A 25,434-nucleotide genomic window follows, 5' to 3' on the forward strand; every position below is an offset into this window, starting at 1 on the left:
TCGAAAAACCCGGTTTAACATGGTACCACCTCTTATAGAAATACGCATGAGCAAGCAATAGCGCGATCTAGGGGACTCTTGGCGCCATCTATTTTGAGTTTTTGGAACTAACTTAATTTGACCAAATTTACGCATTTTCACCCCCTTACAACCCCCTTTTCCAGTTAAAAAGTAGCCTATGTCCTTTCTCAGGCTTTAGACTATCTGTGTACAAAATTTCATTACAATCGGTTCAGTAGTTTTGGCGTGAAAGCGAGACAGACAGACAGACAGACAGACAGACAGACAGACAGACAGAGATACTTTCGCATTTATAATATTAGTATAGATATCACAAAGGACATTAATGCTATGTAATAAGCCCTATAGCAATATTGCATTAACCATTTTTATACGTTTTCTCTTAAAACTGAATGTAAAATTAAAATGTTTTTTCATAATCATAATTTACGCATTTCAACAAAAAAAATCCAATAATTTTCCTGCGCTGGATTGAATTACTGGAATAATAATTAAGTACCTAGATATACTTAGCAGGTATTTTTCAAACTAAAACAAAATAATATGGAATCTTGAATATTATAATAAGTACGGTACTTAAATAGTTATGTTATTAATATTTTATGTTAATACATAAATAGTTAATGGTTATTATCTGAAACTTGTAAGTAGGTACCTACTTGTTACTAAATATAAGTTATGAATGTCTCAAGAAGGCCCCATTAGCGTAACTGCGAGAAGCCTTAAAGTTCTAAAAAAAAATGTTGTTTTTTTTATTATTGACTATAATAATTTGTGTCCTAGTCATGTTCTACATAAAGTGGGTAAAAGTGAGGAGCTATTGGGCCGAACGCGGTGTCCCGTTCGACCCCCCTAATCCATTTCTTGGAAGCCTAACCTTTTTAATGAGAAAAAACCCTGTGAGCATTTCTTAACATTATTATTATATAATATTCCCTTGGAAACCATTCCTTTTTTCCTGAGGTTTCCACGGCAACTGTACATACCACAGATTTTAGAAGGTACATACTGTCGAGAAGATTTTTGAAGAGAAAACTGCGTCTCGGGCGTTGTACGTACTTACCTAACTACACATTTAAAAAAAATCGTGTCTGGTGTCAGGAGACTGAGGCACGTGACATGAAAAAAAAAGTAGGACGAAGAGACAGTGGCCCGCCGGCGAGGCGTAGGAGACGTTTTTTTTTAAATGAAATAAGGGGGCAAACGAGCAAACGGGTCACCTGATGGAAAGCAACTTCCGTCGCCCATGGACACTCGCAGCATCGAAAGAGCTGCAGGTGCGTTGCCGGCCTTTTAGAGGGAATAGGGTAATAGGGAAGGGTAGGGAAGGGAAGAGGAGGGTAGGGAAGGGAACAGGGTAGGGGATTGGGCCTCCGGTAAACTCACTCACTCGGCAAAACACAGCGCAAGCGCTGTTTCACGCAGGTTTTCTGTGAGAACGTGGTATTTCTCCGATCGAGCCGGCCCATTCGTGCCGAAGCATGGCTCTCCCACGAAATGATGTCCTTTTCTACTGCGTGTCAGAAATGTATGCCCTATTGCAAACCTTTGCTCATTTTTTATATTTTTTCAGTCATTATGGATGAGAGACATATACGAGAGGCACCGGAGCCGGTACGTGGGTGTGTGGCTGTTCTGGCGACCGGCACTGGTGGTGAACACCCCGGAGCTGGCCAGGAACATCCTCGTCCGGGACTCCGGGAATTTCCGGAATAAGTTCATGACGGCCAGCACCAGCGATCCCATTGGCTCACTCAATTTGCTTCTGACGAAGGTGAATGTTAAGCAAATAATCGGCCAAGTGCGAGTCGGACTCGCGCACTGAGGTTTCCGTACCGTTATAGAGGAAAAATAGGCGAAAAATTGTGTTTCTGTAGGGGAGCCCCCCTTAATTTTTTATTTTATTTTAATATTATTCTTAAATATTGAAATAGACATATAACTAAGGCTTTTTTGAAAATATCAAGTGCCTACCTGTTGCCATTATTGATATCGAGCTAAAAAGGCCAAAAAAATCACGTTTGTTGTATGGGAGCCCCCTTAAAATATCAATTTTATTTTGTTTTTAGTATTTGTTGTTATAGCGCGCGGCGGCAACAGATATACACAATCTGTGAAAATTTCAGAATTCTAGCTATAGCGGTTCTTGAGATACAGCCTGGAGACAGACAGACGGACAGACAGACATCGAAGTCTCATGAATAGGGTCCCGTTTTCACCCTTTGGGTACGGAACCCTAAAAAGGAATTTCTTAAATTATAATTACGGGGAAGGACATCTACATAGTATTAACTATGTAGATGTCCTTCCCCGGTGAAAGAAATAAGCCTCGAGAAAACCTTGAACGGGCAAACTGCTGTGACATCATGCAAACCATCATAATTTCGCCCTAGAAGCCATATTTTTGCCCAAAATACCGTAGTCGGTAATATCTTTTCTAATGTGCAAAAATTCACATTATCCCTATAATAATATGTTCTGTGCTTGAAGCAGATTATCAAGTTCCAGTTTTTAGCACTTTTATTGTCTTTATTCCCTTTCAATATTCTTGAATAAGTGTGTACTTGGATTCTATCTCATCAGGATCCAGCATGGACGGGCATTCGTAAGCGAGTGTCGCTGGCGTTCACATCGTCCAAGCTCAAGAGCGTGCAGGCTGTCGCCGCAGCCAAGTCCCTGGATCTGGTGACCAGGATCCATGAGGAGGGGGTAGCCGAGATCAGTTTACGGGTAATTTTGCCAAATACTTATTATGTATGTGACGTTGCGGCTACACTGTATTGTCTTGTAATTGGGATATCAGCACTTATTTAAGTACCGCCTATAAAATCGCTTGGCGAAACTGAAGGTGGTAATCAAGGCATGCATCTGCCTGCAGGGTGTTACTGTCTATCTCAATAACGAATATATATCAATAACGAACCGACTACATACTGGACTACCAATAGCGTATCCTCGATTAATCTTCCCATTGAATATGTCCTATACAGGGTGTAACAAAAATAAGTGATAATACTTTAGGGTGTGTACGTGTTCCTTGTAGAGAGTTCACTGTGAAAGTAGCAGCGCTGAAAGACCAAAAAATTTTTTCACTTTTGTATGGGCAAGGGTCCGAGCGTCACGAGTTTCCCCATACAAAAGTGAAAAAATTTTTTGGTCTTTCAGCGCTGCTACTTTCACAGTGAACTCTCTACAAGGAACACGTACACACCCTAAAGTATTATCACTTGTTTTTGTTACACCCTGTATACATTGCGCTATATCCTTCGGCCTGCCGTTTTTGCCAAGCGATTTTGAAGATTAAACCAGTCTGCCTACCAAGGTTCAACCAGTCTGCTTGCCAAGCCTAAACGAGAGTGCTTGCGAAGTTTCAACCAGTGTGCTTACCAGATTCAACCAGCCCTTTTGACCAAGTCCAACCTGTTCACAGACGATGTTCTCCGACTACACGACGGACGTGTTCAGCGCGGCATCGCTGGAGCTGGACAGCAACACGACGCTGACCGGCGAGGGCGCTGTTCGCGATATCACAAAGGAGATTATGGAGTTTTCCCTGCCGCGCGGGCTGGCATGGTGCGCGATATTCTTCTGGCCGGATATGGCTGAGCTTTTTAGGTCTGTATGACAACATTATACTTGTTAATTCTACATCTTAAGGTGCTCCCTCACCGGGAGCATACGCTTGTAATTTAACGTTACAGAGTCGAGCATTACATGAGTGAGGGAGAGAACCGAGCATTACGATGCGCACCTTGTAATGAGTAATGATACAATGCGTGATATTAACTTGACGTTACAACTTGTAAGTTGCAACGTCAATGTCAGGTTACCTGCCGCAGGCAGTTATTACGCGCATCAATATTATCATGATTCTAGTATCACGCGAATCACAAGTACCTACTATACTGCGATACTGCGATTCGGCCTATTACTCCATCAATATTATCACGGAATCGTGATAATATTGATGCGTGTTATATGCCCCAATGCTATGTAGACAGTGAGGTCAACTTGCTATGGAACGCTCAGTCAGGGAGTCTCAGGGAGGTAGTATTGTAAATTGTAATGCTCAAAGTCGAATCTATTGTAGAATATACGTATATTTCGTATCGTGATTCGTGACTAATGACTTGGTTTTGACCAATTGTTGAACCAGTTGAAATGAAGTTTCAAGCATGATAAGTAACTAATTATACATCACCTTTTTAACCCTTAATTCGACCCTAAATAGCGGGCTATACGTTTACTTTAAAAAATTCTAGTTCGAAAATTATTCCATATTTTAATGAGGTTTCTATATTGTACTATTGAAAAACTCTTCTAGTTTTTATAAAAAAATACTATTTTATATGTTTCAAAGAAAAATAATATAAAAAATCGAAAAGCGTAAACAAAATTCGATGGTTTGCAGGATACGTTTTTAAATAATGTTATTTAAGATATTTAAAATGGTCTAAGTTACACTTTAGCAATAGTTATTAATTGTCAACTATCTGAATCATGCGACTAAATAATAATTTGAACAAATCTGCTTTTATATCATACCTATAATTATGCCTAAGCTATACGTTTAGCCGATTATATTTTGCCGCTTTCTCTGAAATCGCACTACGGAATTCTATGTATAGCGAGTTTCACTTCGTCGAATTAAAGGTGAAGTCGGTACTATCATCTGGACCTTTTGTGAACTGCTGCAGCTGGAGCTGTTGGACTTATTGGATTTAAACTTTGTCCATGGTTTTCATTATACTTAATATTTTGACATTTGGTCTCAGATTTGATAATATCTGTGGGAAAATTGTTCGGCCTCTTTAGTCTTAGCTTACTTTTGTACTGGTCTATGAAGAATATTTTGGTTATTCTAGGAATTTTATATTTCTACCCACTCTAAGCTCTTACATAGCTTTCTTTTCCTCATTGAGTGAGATGTAGTTTACTGAAAAAAGTTTTTGTGATATTCCTAATTTTGTAAAAATTGGTAAATTGCTAGTTTAAGGCATTTAGTTTTAGTTGTCAGTGATTTTTTTTACAAAAAATACATGAAAGGCCTTTTAATGGCCCAAAAGTATAGCTGGACACGATAACTGAGCTTTTTTTACAAGTAAAATTTAATTGATCTTTACTTCTAGATGAAAACCCTCACCAACCACCTTGACTAAAACACTTTTAGTAGGTACTTAGATGGCTAATAAATCGGTTTTTGATATAATATTATCTTTTCCAATGTTTATCCTATGGTTCTCTAGGTATATGACTCCATTATAGGTCATGAAACATTTTGTTAGAGCTTTCAAAGTTTCTGTCATTACTGCGCTTTTGCCAACCAGCCATAAGTAAGTTATATAGTTGTATTTTATTGAAATTTCAATTTTTTTACAGATCAGGACCTTAAAAGCGTCTTCTAAATGCTTTCTGAAATCAGCCAGTTGATAAATACTTTTACTCGAAGCTTCAGAAGCTTTTATCTGTGAATGCTCTTAGTAGTCAAATTTTGATTAATTTTAAAATCCATAAAGAAAACCTCCAATTTGTAGAAAATTATGTTTGAAATTAAGTCTATAATGTAGCTACTACTCTATGTGGACATTTAACACCCTAAAAAAGGACATTTATAATTATCTTTAGCAGAAACTTATAAGTACCTCTATGTTTCATCCCCAATAAATGTCACTGCTTGAGTAAATTGATAAACAAGCCAAAGAAACAGCTATTATTTGTCCTAACTTAGCTTTAAAACCAATTAATTCTTTTAAATTTATTTTTATTTCTAAAAAAAAATGAAATGTAATGTGCTCTGAATCAGAGTTGCATAGCGGGCTATACGTATATAATGGAAGGGTGTTTTGTAGTAACCCGGCAATGTATAATATACTATACTATCATTTTCTCGAAAATTGTCAAATAGGGATTTTTTTTTTATATTTTTCTGATACGTCTTTAGAGACTAAAGGAAAGGTATATGAACAAAAAAAATAAAAATCGCGAAAAAAAAAAAAACCGTCGAATTAAGGGTTAAAGTTTTGTTCTAATATCGCTGGCAATCGTCAACTAAACGCTATTTGGCAGCAGGTTCATTTAACCTCGGCGATACTTTATTCTGCAACAAAACCTAATTTTATGTAAGTTCTATTTCAGGGTAAATTTCCTACCGAAAAAATCGACAGACTTCCTGCGGCGTATATTAAGAGCGAAGTTTAAAGCAAAAAGCGTTGAATTAAACAAGGACCCGAAGACTGTCCTCGAGATCTTGATGCAGATGATGAGGAAATCTCAGGATCAGGAAAAAGGTAATTTGAGTGAGTATAGAAGTTAGGAAAAACTTTAAGGCTTCAGCCAAACCATAGCCAAACCTACGCGTCAGTAACGCGGAGCACGGGACGGGAGCGTCTGCAACGCGAAACTGCAGGCTTAGCATGATCAGTGATCACCATAGAAACGGTTTCTTCCTACGGAAGAATAGACAAAGTGATAGATAGACATTGGAAATCCGCAATTTTGTCGATAAAATCTGTCAGTATGTCGATTCTTTCCCGTGTCTACTGTTGTTATACTAAGCTAATTTATTTTTGTAACTAGTACTGACATGGTTTTTAGATTTATTGTTTACTAACAAAATATGGGTTAAAAAGCCTGAAATAAACGTATTTTATTTTTACCCGACTACGGCGAAGCAAAAAGGAGGGTTATGATTTTGGCCTGTATGTATGTATGTATGTATGTGGATATGGATGTTCATCTGTTCCCTCGTAACTTTAAAACTACTTAACGCATTTGGACAAATGAGGTGTCGTTAGAAGCCTCTTGACTGTCCGCTGGTTATAGGCTGCATGACATCACGTTAAATTGACTGTAGCACCATCTAGGGGACTAAAAGTAAAGAACAAAAAAAAAATATTTTTCCTGACAATTTCGTGTGGGGTATCAAAAGAAAGAGCTTTATTAGCACATTTCAAATATGTAAACATTATTATCAATTTCTCACGGGCTTACGAGCAATCACCTGATAATTGCAAGAATTCATAAATCACTTCAATACAATATCTATACAAATACATATAATAAAATTGGGATCGGAGGGGGGGATGGGAATAAGAAGGGGAGGATCGAGGGGGAGGAGGAGGGGGGGGGGGGGGTCGGAGGTAAATGTTGCTTATATCAAATTACCTGTACCAAACCTCCTCCATCTGGAAATGTTGTCGCGTCGTCAGTGTTGAGTTTTGATAGGAACGAAGTTATAAATTAAAGTGAAATTATTGTACCCTAAACTAAACATACACTTTTTAAGTATCATTAATTAGGTAATTACCATGTCCTCCACATGCTTGGCCCTCGGCCGGAACTTGGGGGGGGCTGCTACCCTAAACTAAACACACACTTTTTGACTATCACTTAATTACCTATATGGAGGGCTTGTCCTTCAGTTTTAAAAAGTACGAAACAACTGTTTTCTTGTTTCGTACTTTTTAGAGCGTGTTTTAGTAGTCGGGTTTTAGTTTTTTAAAACTTTATTTTTATTTATGTTAAGCCTGCTGGTGTACGCACCTGCGCGACTACGGTGCGAAACCGTAGATCATTTGTCAGCGCTGACGACGCGAACGTCCCGCGTTGCAGACGCTCCCGCTTCACAGTCGCTTTGGTCGCGTAGGTTTGGCCGAAGCTTAATTCATAAATGCGAGATGACAAATGGTTCTCACACGACCTCCAAAGCTAAAGCGGCGAGACCGCACTGAACTGCACTAGGCGACACTACGCAGCAGCGACGCGGCGCGACACTTCAAGTACCATAAAAGTGACGTTTTCTGTAGCGCGTAGCGTATATTTTAGCCGAGACGTGTCGCATCGCGTCCACAGTAAAATAGCGAAAGAAAAGAAACCCTGACTGTCAGTTTGTTTACTTCTGTAGAAAGAAACCCTATGGCATCCCTATGGTTTCCATGCTAATAAGCGTCCAGTGGCCGCGGCACGGCGATATATTATTTAATTTTGTGTAATTATTACCAGTTATCTATTCTATTCCATTAATTAAGTTATTATCTGATGAGTACTCGGAAATATATGTATTTTTAATTTATGTAGGTATGCCGTATATATATAGGTATAGTATTTAATTACGTAATATTATGCCTATCATTCTCAAAATATATACAACATTCTGTAAATTAAATTTATTCATTAAAAATAACATTTTTGTACGTGTTTAGATAATACTATCTGAATTTTAAACGAAAATAATTCAGCATTTTTACATAATATATTAATAAACTAGACGGTCCGCGCGGCTTGGCTGCGTTAATTTGATATTTCACAGATAAATTATTAATTAGTCCACAAAAAATAGCCTATGATCCTTCACGTGGTCTACTTCTTATATGTGCCAAATAACATAAAAATTGCTCCAGTAGTTCGTGAGATAAGCCCTTTCAAATAATTTCCCCCGTCTTTTCCACATTTTCCTCTATTTCTTTGCTCCTATTAGTCTAAGGGTTGATTCAGACCGCAACGCGACGCGTAGATGCATTTCTTTTTTTAAATAATAAATGGATTTGACAGATTCGCAAGACGTTTCACGCAATTGAAATCTGTCAAATCCATACATTAAGTTTATGCCGCGCCGCGCCTCGCCTCGCTTCGTCGCGTTGCAGTCTGAATTGACCCTCAGCGTGATAAAATATAGCCTATAGCCTTCCTCGATAAATGGGCTATCTAACATTGAAAGAATTTTTCAAATCAGACCAGTAGTTCCTGAGATTAGCGCGTTCAAACAAACTCTTCCGCTTTATAATATTATTAGTATAGAAAAGTATAGATATACAAACTCCTCAAAAACTGCTAGACCAATATTGTTGAAAATTTCAAAATACCTGTCAAACGATCTATGGAAGCGTGCTGGGCCCATAACCTGATGAAATTATACACGAGAACTCTAAAATATATAAATAATATATTATTGAAAGAAATATACACCAAAATAATGTACACAGACGTAGCTCAGTAAATTATGTTGTAAGTCAGTGGGCGAATATTTTCTTGACAAGTGTCAACTTAATATCTTCTTAATAACTAAGAAGGTCTCAGTCGCGTCATCTTCCAACAGATCTTGCTCGATAGCTCAATTTTTAGGGGCTAGGTACAGCTATATCTTCCATATCAGTTATAATACGGGGCCCTCAACTTGCGTTAACTTTAGTTCCTGACCTACCATCAATCAAAATTGTATACGGGGACGCCAGTATTTATCTTTTGCTCATTAGCCAATATTATAATCTTTTGCAGCGTACTCCGAGGACTGTATCATGGCGCAGGCGGCGGCGCTGCTGGTGGGCGGGTACGAGACCACCTCCTCCGCTCTCACATACATCACATACCTGCTGGCACACTCTCCTCGACAACAGGTAGAGTAAAAAGTATACTGTACTCTAAACGAGGCGGTAGCGGTCATTGACCCTTTTAGTCTATTAGTCTAGGCGCTATATATATATACAGGGTGTAACAAAAATAAGTGATAATGCTTTAGGGTGTCTACGTGTTCCTTATAGAGAGTTCACTGTGAGAGTAGGAACGCTGAAAGAAGACATTTTTTTTTCACTTTTGTATGGGCAAGGGCCCGAGCGTCACGAGTTTCCCCATACAAAAATGAAAAAAAAAATTTGGTCTTTCAGCGCTGCTACTTTCACAGTGCACTCTATACAAGGAACACGTACACACCCTAAAGTATTATCACTTATTTTTGTTACACACTGTATATATATTATAGATAGTATAGATGACAAATCCCATACATTTTGACAATCTTCGTTATCGAAACTGGCGAATGTATTTTTGACTAAGCACTCCGGGAGATGGACTATATTCTCCAATTGCAGTACTAGAGCGCGCGGCATAATGCTCGACGTTGAGTGTTTCAACTACAGCAGCCTCTCCCAAAGTGGGCGATAACGCCCCCTTGTGGGCGCTGAAGATCTGAAGGGGTGTGGGACCCAGAAAAAAAATGGGGGCGTTGTGTAGAGGCTTGGGGGTGATGTCTTTCATCAGGAAGGTGTATCAAAAATTCAAAACTTTGCCTTATACACTATACAGGGTATAAGTATTAATTTAGGTAAGCGTTAATTAGGCTGTTTACTAAAACGCCGCGGCGGTGCCGCTTCATTACTCATCCTTGTGTTTCTATTTGCCCTTACCGCTGAATAGATATATCATATAGTACAAGACGTACCAGGATACACGGCGGCGCGGCGGCGAAATACGCTACCGCTGCGGCTGCGGTGCCGTGTGTAAACACGCTAAGGGTGTGAATGGGTCCCCTACATAGAGTTCGCTATATTAATGTTTGGCTGTTTAATATATTATGTTATCATAATTATATAATAATGTTTTTTTAGGAAAAGCTGTATCAAGAGCTTTTAGTGGCAGAAGAAAAACATGGACACCACAATATGGAAGGTGTTATAGCAGATTGTCAATACATAGACTGTGTTATTAAAGGTAATATTTTAATGTAATTCATGTGCTGAATTGATTGAGAGGAATTGCTAAATGTGACCATTTTAGCCCCGCTGTGCAGGTGCCTACGAAATATGCGTGCAGGTGTCTACTAGAACGCAGAGATGTCTACGAAAATATGTACAGTCGTCTACGAAAACTGAATAGCTGTCTACGAAAACTGTACAGATCTCTACGAAAACTGAATAACTGTCTACGAAAACTGTATAGATCTCTACGAAAACTGAACAGCTGTCGACGAAAACTGTACGGATCTCTACGAAAACTGAACAGCTGTCTACGAAAACTGTACAGATCTCTACGAAAACTGAACAGCTGTCTACGAAAACTGTACAGATCTCTACGAAAACTGTACGGATCTCTACGAAAACTGAACAGCTGTCTACGAAAACTGTACAGATCTCTACGAAAACTGAACAGCTGTCTACGAAAACTGTACAGATCTCTACGAAAACTGAACAGCTGTCTACGAAAAATGTACAGATCTCTACGAAAACTGAACAGCTGTCTACGAAAACTGTACAGATCTCTATGAAAACTTTACTGATGCCTACGAAAACTGTACAGATCTCTACGAAAACTGAATAGTGAATAGCTGTCTACAAAAAATGTACAGATCTCTACGAAAACTGTACAGATCTCTGCGAAAACTGAACAGCTGTCTACGAAAACTGTACAGATCTCTATGAAAACTTTACTGATGCCTACGAAATTCTACCGATGTCTATTCCATCTGTACGGACTACGGATATCGCTACAAAAGCAGATGTTTTCAAATAATTTCTTACTTTTGTTAGGCTTAAAGACTAGATACAAGCACATAAGGTATAACTTTGACTCATAATTTTATTATTTTCAGAGGCCCTCAGAATGTTTCCACCGATGGCGTGGTTGGACAGAGTGGCTTTACACGACTACAAGGTTAGCTATGATTGATTGTAAAAGCTGGAAAGCTGGACTTATTGTTTTGAAAAATGTATTAAGTGATGGGTGCTGTAGTATAGGAAATTGTATAATATGATAAGAGAAGGTTTGAATCTTCAATTTGTTGATACGCCTGGCAGGTGAGCCAAGATCTTTTCTCTATCGCTTCTTTATACAGTGTGTAACAAAAATAAGTGATAATACTTTAGGGTGTGTCTGTGTTCCTTGTAGACAGTTCACTGTGAAAGTAGCAGCGCTGAAAGACGATTTTTTTTTTCACTTTTGTATGAACAAAGGCCCGAGCGTCACGTGTTTCCCCATTCAAAAGTGAAAAAAATTTTGGTCAGTGCTGCTACTTTCACAGTGAACTCTCTACAAGGAACAGGTACACACCCTAAAGTATTATCACTCATGAGTTGATATTGCATAAGACAAGTCGAACGTCAACGTCATATTAACGAACGCTTATGTCAATTCCATATATTTTGGTTGGCGATTCTATAACGAAGCGATAACGAAAAAGTTTTGGCTAAATGGCCTGTTCATCTTTGTGTCACACGCATGAACAGGCGCCTCAAACTTATAACACCCCGCATTCGTCAGGATTAAAAATATTTTTTACCACCTACTGTGTCTCTATTAAGCATATTGTTGATTGACTGAAGGTCGACGACAGCTTGACGATCGAGGCTGGTACACCGGTGTACGTGAACGGAGTGGGCATGCAGGTGGACCCGGAGTTCTACCCAGATCCGTACACCTTCGACCCGGAGAGATTCACAGCGGAGAGTATACCTTACACGTATATGCCCTTCGGAGATGGACCTAGGATATGCATTGGTGAATATTTCAATTAATCCATAATAATATTATGAATACGAAAGTGTGTCTGTCTGTCCGAACCATAAAGTTAATATACCTAGCGGAATAGAGAAACAAAGGCCTACGGGTTAAAATGGTCACATTTAGCAATTCCTCTCAATCAATTCAGCAAATGAATTGTCAAAACTGTCAAACTGACAAATGTCAAATTAGTACGAATTACTAAATATGAATTGCAAGCAGATTTGCATTTTGCGATTTTAAAATAATGAATCATAACATGATTCATAATATGATTCTTCAAAGCGACCATTTTAGCCCCGCTGAGCAAGAGAGATTTACACTGCGTGGTAAAAAGAGACGTGTGATACATGACAGCAGCACTCTTTTTTGACGTCCAGTCGGCACGTGCCGCACATTTAATCTCATAGAAATCATGTTCAATCATGCTTGTATACGTACACATATTTTTACACACAGATGAAACCAATTTCGGTTACGTTTGACAGCTCGAGATTGTTGCTCTATTCCGCTAGGTATATCCGAACCGATTTTGTTGAGGTCTGGAGATGCTTTGAGAAAGGACATAGGATACTTATCCCGGAAAAATGTGCGGTAATTTTGTCGCACCAGAGCTGCTGGTGTCATCTAGTTTAATATATTTTTGTAACATCTACTAATAATAGTTCTCCGGATGGTTTTCCAAGCTTTGCGACTGCAAGTTTTCATTCAGTAGGATTTTCTGACATCATAGATTATATTTTAACTTATAAGCAGTCAGTAGCGTAACAAAAATAAGTGATAATACTTTAGGGTGTGTATGTGTTCCTTGTAGAGTTCACTGTGAAAGTAGCAGCGCTGAAAGACGAAAAAATTTTACTAGCTTAGGTCTAGTTGTTAGTGTTGGAACACTGCTTACAATAAGTAGGTAGGTTATTAAAATTAAGTACAACCTGAAGATTTGATTGACAGGGCCCCATCAAAAGAATATTGCTACGGGCCCTAGCCCCTATGTGGTTTATATAGTGACAGATCGTTTTGGATATGTTTTAGATCGCTTGTTTTCTATGTGAGGCTGGGCCGGCCTCTCATTGAAAACAAGAAATGGAAAGGGCGTAAGCAAGCAAGAAGGGCAAAATGGTTTTTGCCGCGTAATTTAAAAATGATGAATATATTTCATATAATCTATGGGCAAATTACAGTGTCGGTATGCTTGAACTAATATATTATATATCTATATATAATATATCTATATATTTTGGAAGCTTAAATCACTCTCCTCTGTTGGCAAAATTAGAATCCCTATTTTTTGGAGGTCTTTTTGATGAATTATTCTGTGTTATAAAAGTTTGCCAATCATGTTATGCTATGGGTAATTCAAAGATAGAGACATGATGAATACTGACAATGTACTTTAATTATAATTACAAGGTTCAAACACTTACGGATTTTGTTGCGGAGCACTTTTATTAAGTGTTTGAACCTTGTAATATAATGAGTGATACTCGCGTAAACCTAAGAAATCATTAAATTAACTTTAATTTCTTAGCTTCAGTCATTGTTGAGAAAAATCGATATCGCTGCAGCCAAATTATCAAGGCGTCACCTTAACTGTTAACATAAGGCCATGGCCCATGACAGACGATTAGAGACGGTTGATTACCACCGCCCACAACGATACGCATTAGCAAGCAGCAATGATTATTATCTGTGATTGTCCATCGTGGATCAAGCATCCAAATCAAGGTCCATATTTTTATTTTCAGGTAAACGGTACGCAATGATCACTTTGAAGAACGCGATAGCGGCGATAATTTTAAATTTCGAAGTATTACCGTGTCCAAACAGTCCGAAGCCAGCGGAAGCGGAAATACAGAAGAAAGGCTTGTTCCTGATGCCCGGAGAAGATTTAAAAGTTAAATTTATATCCAGAAAATAAAATGTTTTAAAAATCTAAGTGAGAATCTTTAAACCTGGAATGTTTAGAATGGTAAAGCAATTTATAGATGTACAGTTTTTAATATCGGGTCAAGACTGTTGTTGATCAAATACTTATGCACGTTGGAGTTAGGACAAACCAAAAAGAAATAGGAAATTTTGGTCCAATAATGCATTTTAATATCTTATTTTGATCAAAATCTAAGAAAAAGCCTTTTCCTTATCTTTCATACGTAATAATGTAAGAAGTTATCTAGTATTAATATAATGAATTTGGATTATACTAATTAAATTGGACCAAATATTAGGCTGTCCCACCAGGCTATTTTCTCACTCATGCTGACCTATTCGTGCCGATGCCGCTTGTTTTTCCACCCATCAGGAAGAGCTACGCATTTAACACGTAAAACCAAAAACAAAGCATTACTGAGTAAATTGATGTCAATGTTTAAATAAGTAGCTTTAACAACAATGGTTTGGTGTGCACAGGTGCTTTTATCAATTTATTACCTATTAGTAAACTATATTGTACGAAATAGTGATGGACAATAATTTTAGTTTATCGATATTTTCAAAATTATTATTCGATTTTAACTACTAAGTAATAAACATTTTTGAAGCTGAAAAATGAATTTACGGAATTTAATCACTTCTATTTTCTAACGGGGTCAAGTTTAAAGAAAGAAGTAAGTCTATCTATCTTGGAATTTGAAATAATAAAACTTTTTATCTTGAGTTTCAAGCGTTTTAAATAATAAAATATTATACTCGTATTATGATGATATATAGTCACCAAAAATTAAAAAAAAAACAATTTGTGTTTGTCTAGTTCTAACTTCTAGTTTAAAGAGTTATCTTTATTTAAAATTTAAGTATATTAAATATCGCTTACAGAAATTAACAAAAAAACTCTAAAGTCTTAACAGTATAGGGTGGACCATTAAAGGCCACTACCGGGAAAACACTGTTTATTCGTTTATTAACATTTAACAGAATAAATTAATTATATCTGAGTTCCAACCCCTTATAAATTAAGAAATTCATCAAGAAGTGGTACCTAAAAATAATAAGTTTTATCGACTTCTTCCCACCCCTACACCCGCTGTGTTGTTTTATTTACTCAAGCAGCAAGCTGCTGTATAAATTAGGTTAATTTTTCAAAATGACTATAGTCAAATTAATATGGTTAACAGTGGACTAAAACTGGGCCATAACATGTATTTGACATTCACTCTCCTCAGCGTTTTGGTAAGTGACAATAATTTTGTATATTGACTACCTACCTACATTCATTTCTTTGAATATTGATTTGTAAAGTGTAAATAGTGGCCGGTGTATATCTTGTGATCCAAACCTGCGCTGGATTGCTACTGGAATAATTTAAACGGGCACTGGATTCACTGAATTATAATAATGTAGACCTGCTTTAATAATATTCTTTTGCGTGTGGATGAATCAACAGCTATTCTTTGCACGCGAACAAATAAAAAAAAATCAAGCATGTTCTTTTTACTAATTACTTAAGTCCCCAGTACAAGGAACTAAAATTTTTTGATACATACAAATGTAAAACTTTTGAGTGCACATATTTCAATTAGATGATGGTCCCAGGTTCCATACATTTTTGTCCATTGTCTTTTTGGCAAGGAAAAGTTGATCCACCCATGTATACTCTTATGACATTTTTGAGAGTTATATAATATTATCTAGATTTCAACTTTATTTTGTCTCATGCCCGGTGTCGATCTTTGACAGAAGTTTATCTATTTAACAGCGTTGTATTTTCACAGGCTCTGGCCGGCAGCAGTCAGGCTGCCTCTTTACAAGGTAAGTTTAAGGTCCATCATGATTGCTAAAGTATTAAGCTTAGGCCAAACCTACGCGAACAGGCGACTGCGAAGCGGAGCGTCAAGTTGTCAAATGTGTGTTTTGTATACAAAAAACACATTTGACAACTTGACGCTCCGGACCGTCACTGACGCGTAGGTTTGTTCTAAGCTTTACACTACCGATAGCGTCTCCACCTTCAGGAAATAGGAAGTAAGAACCCTCAAATCGGGCAGTGAATTTAGATCAAATCCTACATTCACTATCAAAACTAGCGGGTGCATTTTGGCTAAACACTGGTATTTTTTTCAGAAAGGAGATATTCTTCTGATTCTAACGCTGGATTGAACCAAGCCCTACCTTATAATCGACCCTCCGACACTAATGTTGGCTATGGAAGGGTAAACGACATCCAAAATTACAACCAATATGCCGCCAGCTATTTTGATGGTGGCAACATCGAACATTTTGACAGATTTTCGGACCCAAACGGATTTTATTACAACCAAGGTAACTAAACTTCCGTCTATCACTGTCGCGTATTCCTTTCTAATATTATAAACTAGATCATAGATGTTCCACGCGGCTTCGCCCCGCGTTATTATGGAATTTCACGGAAACCGTACATTTTTCCGCAAAAATAGCCTATGTTCCTTCACGTGGCCTATTCTTCACGTGTGCCAAATAACATAAAAATTGCTCCACTAGTTCTATAGCAAATTCAAATAATATTCCCCGTTTTTTCCACAATTTCTTCTATTTCTTCGCTCCTATTAGTCTTAGCGTGATAAAATATAGTCTATAGCCTTCCTCAATAAATGAGCTATCTAACACTGAAAGAAGTTTTCATATCGGACCAGTAGTTCCTGAGATTAGCGCGTTCAAACAAACAAATAAACTAACAAACTCTTCCGCTTTATTTATTATTATTATTATAGTTTTTTCCTAACTATAATAATAATAATAAAATCTTTGTAAACAACATTCTTTGCAAATAAATGATGATTATGATTATGATTATGATTATAATATTACTAGCTGTTGCCCGCGACTTCGTCCGCGTTAGTATAGTAGATCACGTCCCAAGTATTATTTATTGTACAAAAATATTCAATGTACATCATTGACTTTCCTACGATTTTATTATAAATAGATGTTCCGCGCGGCTTCGCTTGCGTAATTTAGGAATTTCACGCGACCGTACATTTTTCCGCAAAAAAATAGCCTATGTCCCTTAACGTGGTCTATTCTTCATGTTTGCCAATTAAAATTGCTCCAGTAGTGCTCCAGTAAGAATCTTAAGATAATAAGCAATTTCATATAATTTCCCCCGTTTTTTCCACATTTTCCACTATTTCTTCGCTTCTATTAGTCTTAGCGTAATAAAACATAGCCTAGCCCTTCTCGGTCAATGGGCTATCTAACACTGAAATAATTTTTCAAATTGGACCAGTAGTTCCTGAGATTAGCGCGTTCAAACAAACAAACAAACTAACAAACTCTGCAGAATTATAATATTATAGTATTATTAGTATAGACAATTAGTATAGTATAAAGTAGGAAAGTCTGTCCGACTCTCACGCTTAAGCTCTGGTTTCCTCCAAGAGCGGTGTCGTCGTGTGGCGGTCGTGATGCAGCGGTAAATGACGTCACTAGAAACTAGAATGTTGTTTATGTGGGTGGTATGGCGCGCCATATTAACTGTTAAGAAGAGACTAAGATGATTAGAAGGCACGTTATGGGATGGCAAAGGACAAATGATGGTTTTGTTGCACAAAACTGTACGGTTCCCGGGTGATAAATAAATCTACGCATCGGAGTATAGTAAAAGGAGGGGAACTAAGTTATCTTCATACAAAGGCACCGCGCGCGGCTTGTATGTGTGCGCCATAGTATCAATGCGTCGCCTCGTACGGCACACAACAAAATCTCGGCGGTACCAGGCTACCAGCCTCTAAAACTCGACGAGATTTTGTTGTGTGCCGTACGTGGCGACGCATTGATACTATGGCGCACACATGCAAACCGCGCGCGGTGCCTTTGTATGAAGATAACTTAGTTCCCCTCCTTTTACTATGTCGGAGTTGTAGGCGTCATCTAGTAATTTAAAAGTAAAAAGTACTTAATAAGTCGTTATTATAATATTTAAATCTACCACTTACAGAAAACTAAAATAATTTACATTTTTCAGGATTGCCGACCGACCCAACCTCATTCTATCCACCATTTTATCCCCAACCACACTTCCACCCTTTCGGACCACCACCATTACCATATCACTACCACATGCAAGATCCACGTATAAGTAATGGGCGGTCTTTTCCACAAGGAATTCCAAACGACAACTCACAGATTGGTTCCGGAACGTATCCGCCGAGCAGCTTTGGAATACAATTCAATCCATATTACTATCCCAAGCTTTATCCTAGTCCTTTACAACATAACTTCCCTCCGATTGGTCCTAGTTTTCCCAGTCCTGGCTCTTATATTCAACCAAGCAGTGGCTCAAGTGTTGCTAGTCAAACGAATGCCGGCATTTCATCTGCAGCTTCTAATTCTCCTGGAAACAACAATAATCGACCATCGTCTTTGACCAGACCAAACAATTATGCTTATCCTAACAGTGGCTCAAGTGTTACAAGTCAAACAAACACTATAACATCTACAGCTTCTAATTCCGGAAACACCAATTTAGCATCATCTACAGCTGGGCCAAACAATTCTGCAAATCCTAAGAGTGGTTCAAGTGTTACGAGTCAAGCGAATGCCATTATTTCATCGCTAGCCCCGAATTCTGGAAACAACAATAATAATCTACCATCACCTGCAGCTGGGTCAAATAATTCTGCAAATCCTAACAATGGCTCAATTGTTACAAATCAAACTAACACGGTTGCATCTACAGCTACTAATTCTGGAAACAACAATAATCTACCATCATCTACAGCTAGGCCAAACAACTCCGCAAATCCCAACAGTGGTTTAAGTGTTACAAGTCAAACGAATACTATAACATCTACAGCTCCTTATTCTGGAAACAACTCTCTACCATCATCCACAGCTGGACCAAACAATTCTACAAATCCTAGCATTGGTTCAAATGTTACGAGTCAAGCGAATAACGTTATTACAACGCTAGCCCCGAATTCTGGAAACAACAATAATAATCTACCATCATTTACTACTGGGCCAAACAATTCTCCAAATCCCAACAGTGGCTCAATTGTTACAAATCAATCTAACACTGTTACATCTACAGCTACTAATTCTGGAAACAACAATAATCTACCATCATCTACAGCTGCTGGGCCAAACAATTCTGCAAATCCTACCAGTGGTTCAAGTATTACGAGTCCAGCGAATACCGTTATTTCATCGCTAGCCCCAAATTCTGGAAACAACAATAATAATCTACCATCACCTGCAGCTGGGTCAAATAATTCTGCAAATCCTAACAGTGGTTCAATTGTTACAAATCAAACTAACACGGTTGCATCTACAGCTACTAATTCTGGAACCAACAATATTCTACCTTCATCTATAGCTGAGCCAACCAATTCTGCAAATCCTAACAGTGGTTCAAGTGTTGCGAGTCAAGGGAATACCGTTATTGCATTGCTAGCCCCGAATTCTGGAAACAACAATAATAATCTACCATCATCTACAACTGGGCCAAACAATTCTGCAAATCCCAACAGTGGCTCAATTGTTACAAATCAATCTAATACGGTTGCATCTACAGCTACTAATTCTGGAAACAACAATAATAATCTACCATCACCTGCAGCTGGGCCAAATAATTCTGCAAATCCTAACAGTGGCTCAATTGTTACAAATCAAGCTAACACGGTTGCATATACAGCTCCTAATATTGAAACCAACAATAATCTACTATCACCTACAGCTTGGCCGAACAATTCTGCAAATCCAAATAATGTTATAAGTCAAACAAATACAGTCACTTCAGCTCCTAATTCTGGAAACAACAATCTACCATCACCTACAGCTTGGCCGAACAATTCTGCAAATCCAAATAAAGTTATAAGTCAAACAAATACAGTCACTTCAGCTCCTAATTCTGGAAACAACAATCTACCATCACCTACAGCTTGGCCGAACAATTCTGCAAATCCAAATAAAGTTATAAGTCAAACAAATACAGTCACTTCAGCTCCTAATTCTGGAAACAGCAATCTACCATCACCTACAGCTTGGCCGAACAATTCTGCAAATCCAAATAAACTTATAAGTCAAACAAATGCAGTCGCTTCAGCTCCTAATTCTGGAAACAAAATCCTACCATCACCTACAGCTTGGCCGAACAATTCTGCAAATCCAAATAAAGTTATAAGTCAAACAAATACAGTCACTTCAGCTGCTAATTCTGGAAACAACAATCTACCATCACCTACAGCTTGGCCGAACAATTCTGCAAATCCAAATAAAGTTATCAGTCAAACAAATACAGTCACTTCAGCTCCTAATTCTGGAAACAACAATCTACCATCACCTACAGCTTGGCCGAACAATTCTGCAAATCCAAATAAAGTTATAAGTCAAACAAATACAGTCACTTCAGCTTCTAATTCTGGAAACAACAATCTACCATCACTTACAGCTTGGCCGAACAATTCTGCAAATCCAAATAAAGTTATAAGTCAAACAAATACAGTCACTTCAGCTCCTAATTCTGGAAACAGCAATCTACCATCACCTACAGCTTGGCCGAACAATTCTGCAAATCCAAATAAAGTTATAAGTCAAACAAATGCAGTCGCTTCAGCTCCTAATTCTGGAAACAACATTCTACCATCACCTACAGCTTGGCCGAACAATTCTGCAAATCCAAATAAAGTTATAAGTCAAACAAATACAGTCACTTCAGCTCCTAATTCTGGAAACAACAATCTACCATCACTTACAGCTTGGCCGAACAATTCTGCAAATCCAAATAAAGTTATAAGTCAAACAAATACAGTCACTTCAGCTCCTAATTCTGGAAACAGCAATCTACCATCACCTACAGCTTGGCCGAACAATTCTGCAAATCCAAATAAAGTTATAAGTCAAACAAATGCAGTCGCTTCAGCTCCTAATTCTGGAAACAACATTCTACCATCACCTACAGCTTGGCCGAACAATTCTGCAAATCCAAATAAAGTTATAAGTCAAACAAATACAGTCACTTCAGCTCCTAATTCTGGAAACAACAATCTACCATCACCTACAGCTTGGCCGAACAATTCTGCAAATCCAAATAAAGTTATAAGTCAAACAAATACAGTCACTTCAGCTTCTAATTCTGGAAACAACAATCTACCATCACTTACAGCTTGGCCGAACAATTCTGCAAATCCAAATAAAGTTATAAGTCAAACAAATACAGTCACTTCAGCTCCTAATTCTGGAAACAGCAATCTACCATCACCTACAGCTTGGCCGAACAATTCTGCAAATCCAAATAAAGTTATAAGTCAAACAAATGCAGTCGCTTCAGCTCCTAATTCTGGAAACAACATTCTACCATCACCTACAGCTTGGCCGAACAATTCTGCAAATCCAAATAAAGTTATAAGTCAAACAAATACAGTCACTTCAGCTCCTAATTCTGGAAACAACAATCTACCATCACCTACAGCTTGGCCGAACAATTCTGCAAATCCAAATAAAGTTATAAGTCAAACAAATACAGTCACTTCAGCTTCTAATTCTGGAAACAACAATCTACCATCACTTACAGCTTGGCCGAACAATTCTGCAAATCCAAATAAAGTTATAAGTCAAACAAATACAGTCACTTCAGCTCCTAATTCTGGAAACAGCAATCTACCATCACCTACAGCTTGGCCGAACAATTCTGCAAATCCAAATAAAGTTATAAGTCAAACAAATACAGTCACTTCAGCTCCTAATTCTGGAAACAACAATCTACCATCACCTACAGCTTGGCCGAACAATTCTGCAAATCCAAATAAAGTTATAAGTCAAACAAATACAGTCACTTCAGCTTCTAATTCTGGAAACAACAATCTACCATCACTTACAGCTTGGCCGAACAATTCTGCAAATCCAAATAAAGTTATAAGTCAAACAAATACAGTCACTTCAGCTCCTAATTCTGGAAACAGCAATCTACCATCACCTACAGCTTGGCCGAACAATTCTGCAAATCCAAATAAAGTTATAAGTCAAACAAATGCAGTCGCTTCAGCTCCTAATTCTGGAAACAACATTCTACCATCACCTACAGCTTGGCCGAACAATTCTGCAAATCCAAATAAAGTTATAAGTCAAACAAATACAGTCACTTCAGCTCCTAATTCTGGAAACAACAATCTACCATCACCTACAGCTTGGCCGAACAATTCTGCAAATCCAAATAAAGTTATAAGTCAAACAAATACAGTCACTTCAGCTTCTAATTCTGGAAACAACAATCTACCATCACTTACAGCTTGGCCGAACAATTCTGCAAATCCAAATAAAGTTATAAGTCAAACAAATACAGTCACTTCAGCTCCTAATTCTGGAAACAGCAATCTACCATCACCTACAGCTTGGCCGAACAATTCTGCAAATCCAAATAAAGTTATAAGTCAAACAATTGCAGTCGCTTCAGCTCCTTATTCTGGAAACAACATTCTACCATCACCTACAGCTTGGCCGAACAATTCTGCAAATCCAAATAAAGTTATAAGTCAAACAAATACAGTCACTTCAGCTCTTAATTCTGGAAACAACAATCTACCATCACCTACAGCTTGGCCGAACAATTCTGCAAATCTAAATAAAGTTATAAGTCAAACAAATGCTGTCACTCCAGCTCCTAATTCTGGAAACAACAATCTACCATCACTTGGAGCTGGCACAAATAATTCTGCAAATTCTAACGGTGGATCAACAACTACAACAAGAGTTAGCGTGACCAATAAAGGTACTTCAACTGGATATAATTCAAATCCAACTAATACGGACAATAACTTAGTTAGTAATTCTGGAAGGCAAGTTAGCACAGATAATAATCCTTCACAGATATATGATGATTTAGAAGAGGTTTATCGGACTTTCCCCTACGATATTTCAATGCCTAAACTTGAAAATTATTCTACATTATTATCAATGGATGTTTCATTAGTCATGCCAATTCCAGAGATAGATAATAGTTTTGCAATGACGACTAATCTTTCAAACAAGTCAGAAAGTAACAGCTTCAGTTATATTCTAACAGGTACCAACGCATCTACTGTGGGCACTTCTTCAAAGAACAGTGTCTCTAACGGAGGTAAAAATAGAGTCTTTTAAATGGGTTTTTCCGTTTTGTATATTCCGGTTTTAAAGTGTGTCGCATTGCCAGGAATGAAGGAAATGTTGCTATAAATTTTACGTCTGTTTGTCTGTGTGTATATTAAAGTCTGTCTCTCGGTGGCATTCTAGCTCTTTAAGATTTAAATCTAATTTAATTTGTAAAGGTGACATGCGGGACAGTTATTACCTATAGTTATTAGACATTTTTTACGATAATTAGTAGAGCCGTTTCCCAAATGAAACACATCACGTGCCCTTATATAATATTTTAAATATTTTTTAAGATTTTTTTGTCAGGAGTTTTTTTTTATTTTATTTAGTATTTATCTTTCTTTCTAGCTTCAAGCACCAAGAATAACGAACCGTCGGGCCCAGTTTGCTTGTGCTTCAAGAACTACAAGCTCATGCCAGAGTATATCCGAAATATTATATTACCAAGTTACATGTAAATAATAATAATAATAAAAAATATTTATTTATTTTATTATTATACTATGCAATATTTTGAGGAATTATATTCAACATGCAAACTCAACTAGATGTGTTTTATTCTTCTAAAAACTCCACTCTACATGGAAACTGCAATGGTCTTTTTAAACAACTTATCTGCGAAACAAAGGTTGGGTTGCACCAGAGGCGTGGTTAAAGTTAAAGTTATGGTCAAAGTTATGGCTATAGCTAAGGCTAGTTTAAAACTTTAACCTTAACTTTGACCACAGAATTTGACAGAAGACGTCGCTGGTCCGACAAGGCTTTATAAGAACGTGGGCGGGGGCGCTGCTGGTAAAGGAGAACTGTCAAAAATTGCGTTTTTGTATGATGATAGCGTTAGTTCCTTTTTTCGCCACGAGCATTTAAAACCTTGTCGAGCTCTATGGTTATGGTAAAATATAGCGTCTTGATGGCGTCCAAAGTGTGAAAGTTTGTATATAATAATACTTCTTAACGCGAGCGAAGCCGCGGGCAAAAGCTCGTACATACTTACATACTTATGAATATATTTTTAACTGGGCAAAAATAATAATGTAAGCTCATAATAATCCATAATTCCATAGTTACTAATATCATTAAAAAAAGTCTGTCTCTCTGTTACCTCTTCACACCCAAACCGCTGAACCGATTTTGTGGAGATACTTTGACTTTTGAGTCCCGGGAAAGGAGAATAGGATACTTTTTATCCCGAAAATATGTACGGTTCCCCAAACGAATTTTGACGCAACAGAGTTGCGGGCGTCATCTAGTTTAATAAAATTTATAAAAAAGTGATTAAATACGAATTACAGGTAACATTCTTAACACGTTCGCGGACACAACGTAATTATTAGAGATGTGCTGACTAGTCGGTAAAGCCGACTATTCGGCCACTTTTGCAGTCGGCGAATAGTCGGCGAATAGTCGGCAAAAAGCGCCGACTAATCGGCTTTTTACTTTTTTGCTATTATTGAAATTACATTAAAGAAGAACCTTGATTATCATTTATGATATTGTGTTCATATCACACTCAATCAGTGTTACACATACACAATTTAAAAATTACTTAAATGAAGTGTTTCTAAAATTACTTGCTAGTAAAAAAAATATTTTTGTAAATATAATTTTAACAACAAATTATGTATGTATTATTGAATAGAGATTTTATGTATGTACATGAAATATTTAATGAAAACCATCAACTGCATCATAGAAACAAAATAAAGTAACGTACCTACGCGAAGTAAACATAACACGATTTGAAACGTTTGCAGGCGGCGTGTGCGACTTACCCGCGAAACAGCAGTGAAAAAGCGTTACGAAAACTTCCGAAACCATGATCGGTTTGGCCGACTAGTCGGCCGATTAGTCGGCTTCTTTGCAGCCGACTAATCGGCTAGTCGGCTAGTCGGCCAAAGTCATGATCGGCAAATCTCTAGTAATTATTGTAAGTCATATTTCAAAATTTTGAAATGGCACAACGTGGGCACAACGTACGATGACGTCCAAATAACATTTGGATTTTACGGCAGAACGTTAATTTCCGATTAACGTTCAAGTTAAAATCGCATTGAATGTAATATCCACGGACGTAAAATATTTTTTTTACGTCCGTGGTAATATCAT

General features: G+C 37.6%; 2 protein-coding genes across 2 annotated transcripts; both read left to right on the forward strand.

Annotated features, from left to right (window-relative positions):
* Window positions 1-761: 761 nt before the first annotated feature.
* LOC121736723 (cytochrome P450 6k1-like) lies at window positions 762-14,212 on the forward strand. Its single transcript, XM_042128107.1, has 10 exons — window positions 762-920; window positions 1,595-1,795; window positions 2,605-2,751; window positions 3,452-3,636; window positions 6,157-6,308; window positions 9,295-9,413; window positions 10,401-10,503; window positions 11,381-11,442; window positions 12,111-12,285; window positions 14,034-14,212. Exons 1-10 carry the CDS (start codon window positions 762-764, stop codon window positions 14,204-14,206), a joined length of 1,476 nt encoding a protein of 491 aa, XP_041984041.1. The 3' UTR covers window positions 14,207-14,212.
* A 1,208-nt stretch (window positions 14,213-15,420) lies between these two features.
* On the forward strand, window positions 15,421-24,624 carry LOC121736724 (probable cyclin-dependent serine/threonine-protein kinase DDB_G0292550). Its single transcript, XM_042128108.1, has 6 exons — window positions 15,421-15,453; window positions 15,996-16,032; window positions 19,895-22,966; window positions 23,261-23,314; window positions 23,677-23,749; window positions 24,621-24,624. The coding sequence occupies exons 1-6, from the start codon at window positions 15,421-15,423 to the stop codon at window positions 24,622-24,624; spliced, it is 3,273 nt and encodes a 1,090-aa protein (XP_041984042.1).
* Window positions 24,625-25,434: the final 810 nt, after the last annotated feature.

Source organism: Aricia agestis, chromosome 19 (assembly GCF_905147365.1).
Source record: "Aricia agestis chromosome 19, ilAriAges1.1, whole genome shotgun sequence".
Classification (NCBI taxonomy): domain Eukaryota; kingdom Metazoa; phylum Arthropoda; class Insecta; order Lepidoptera; family Lycaenidae; genus Aricia; species Aricia agestis.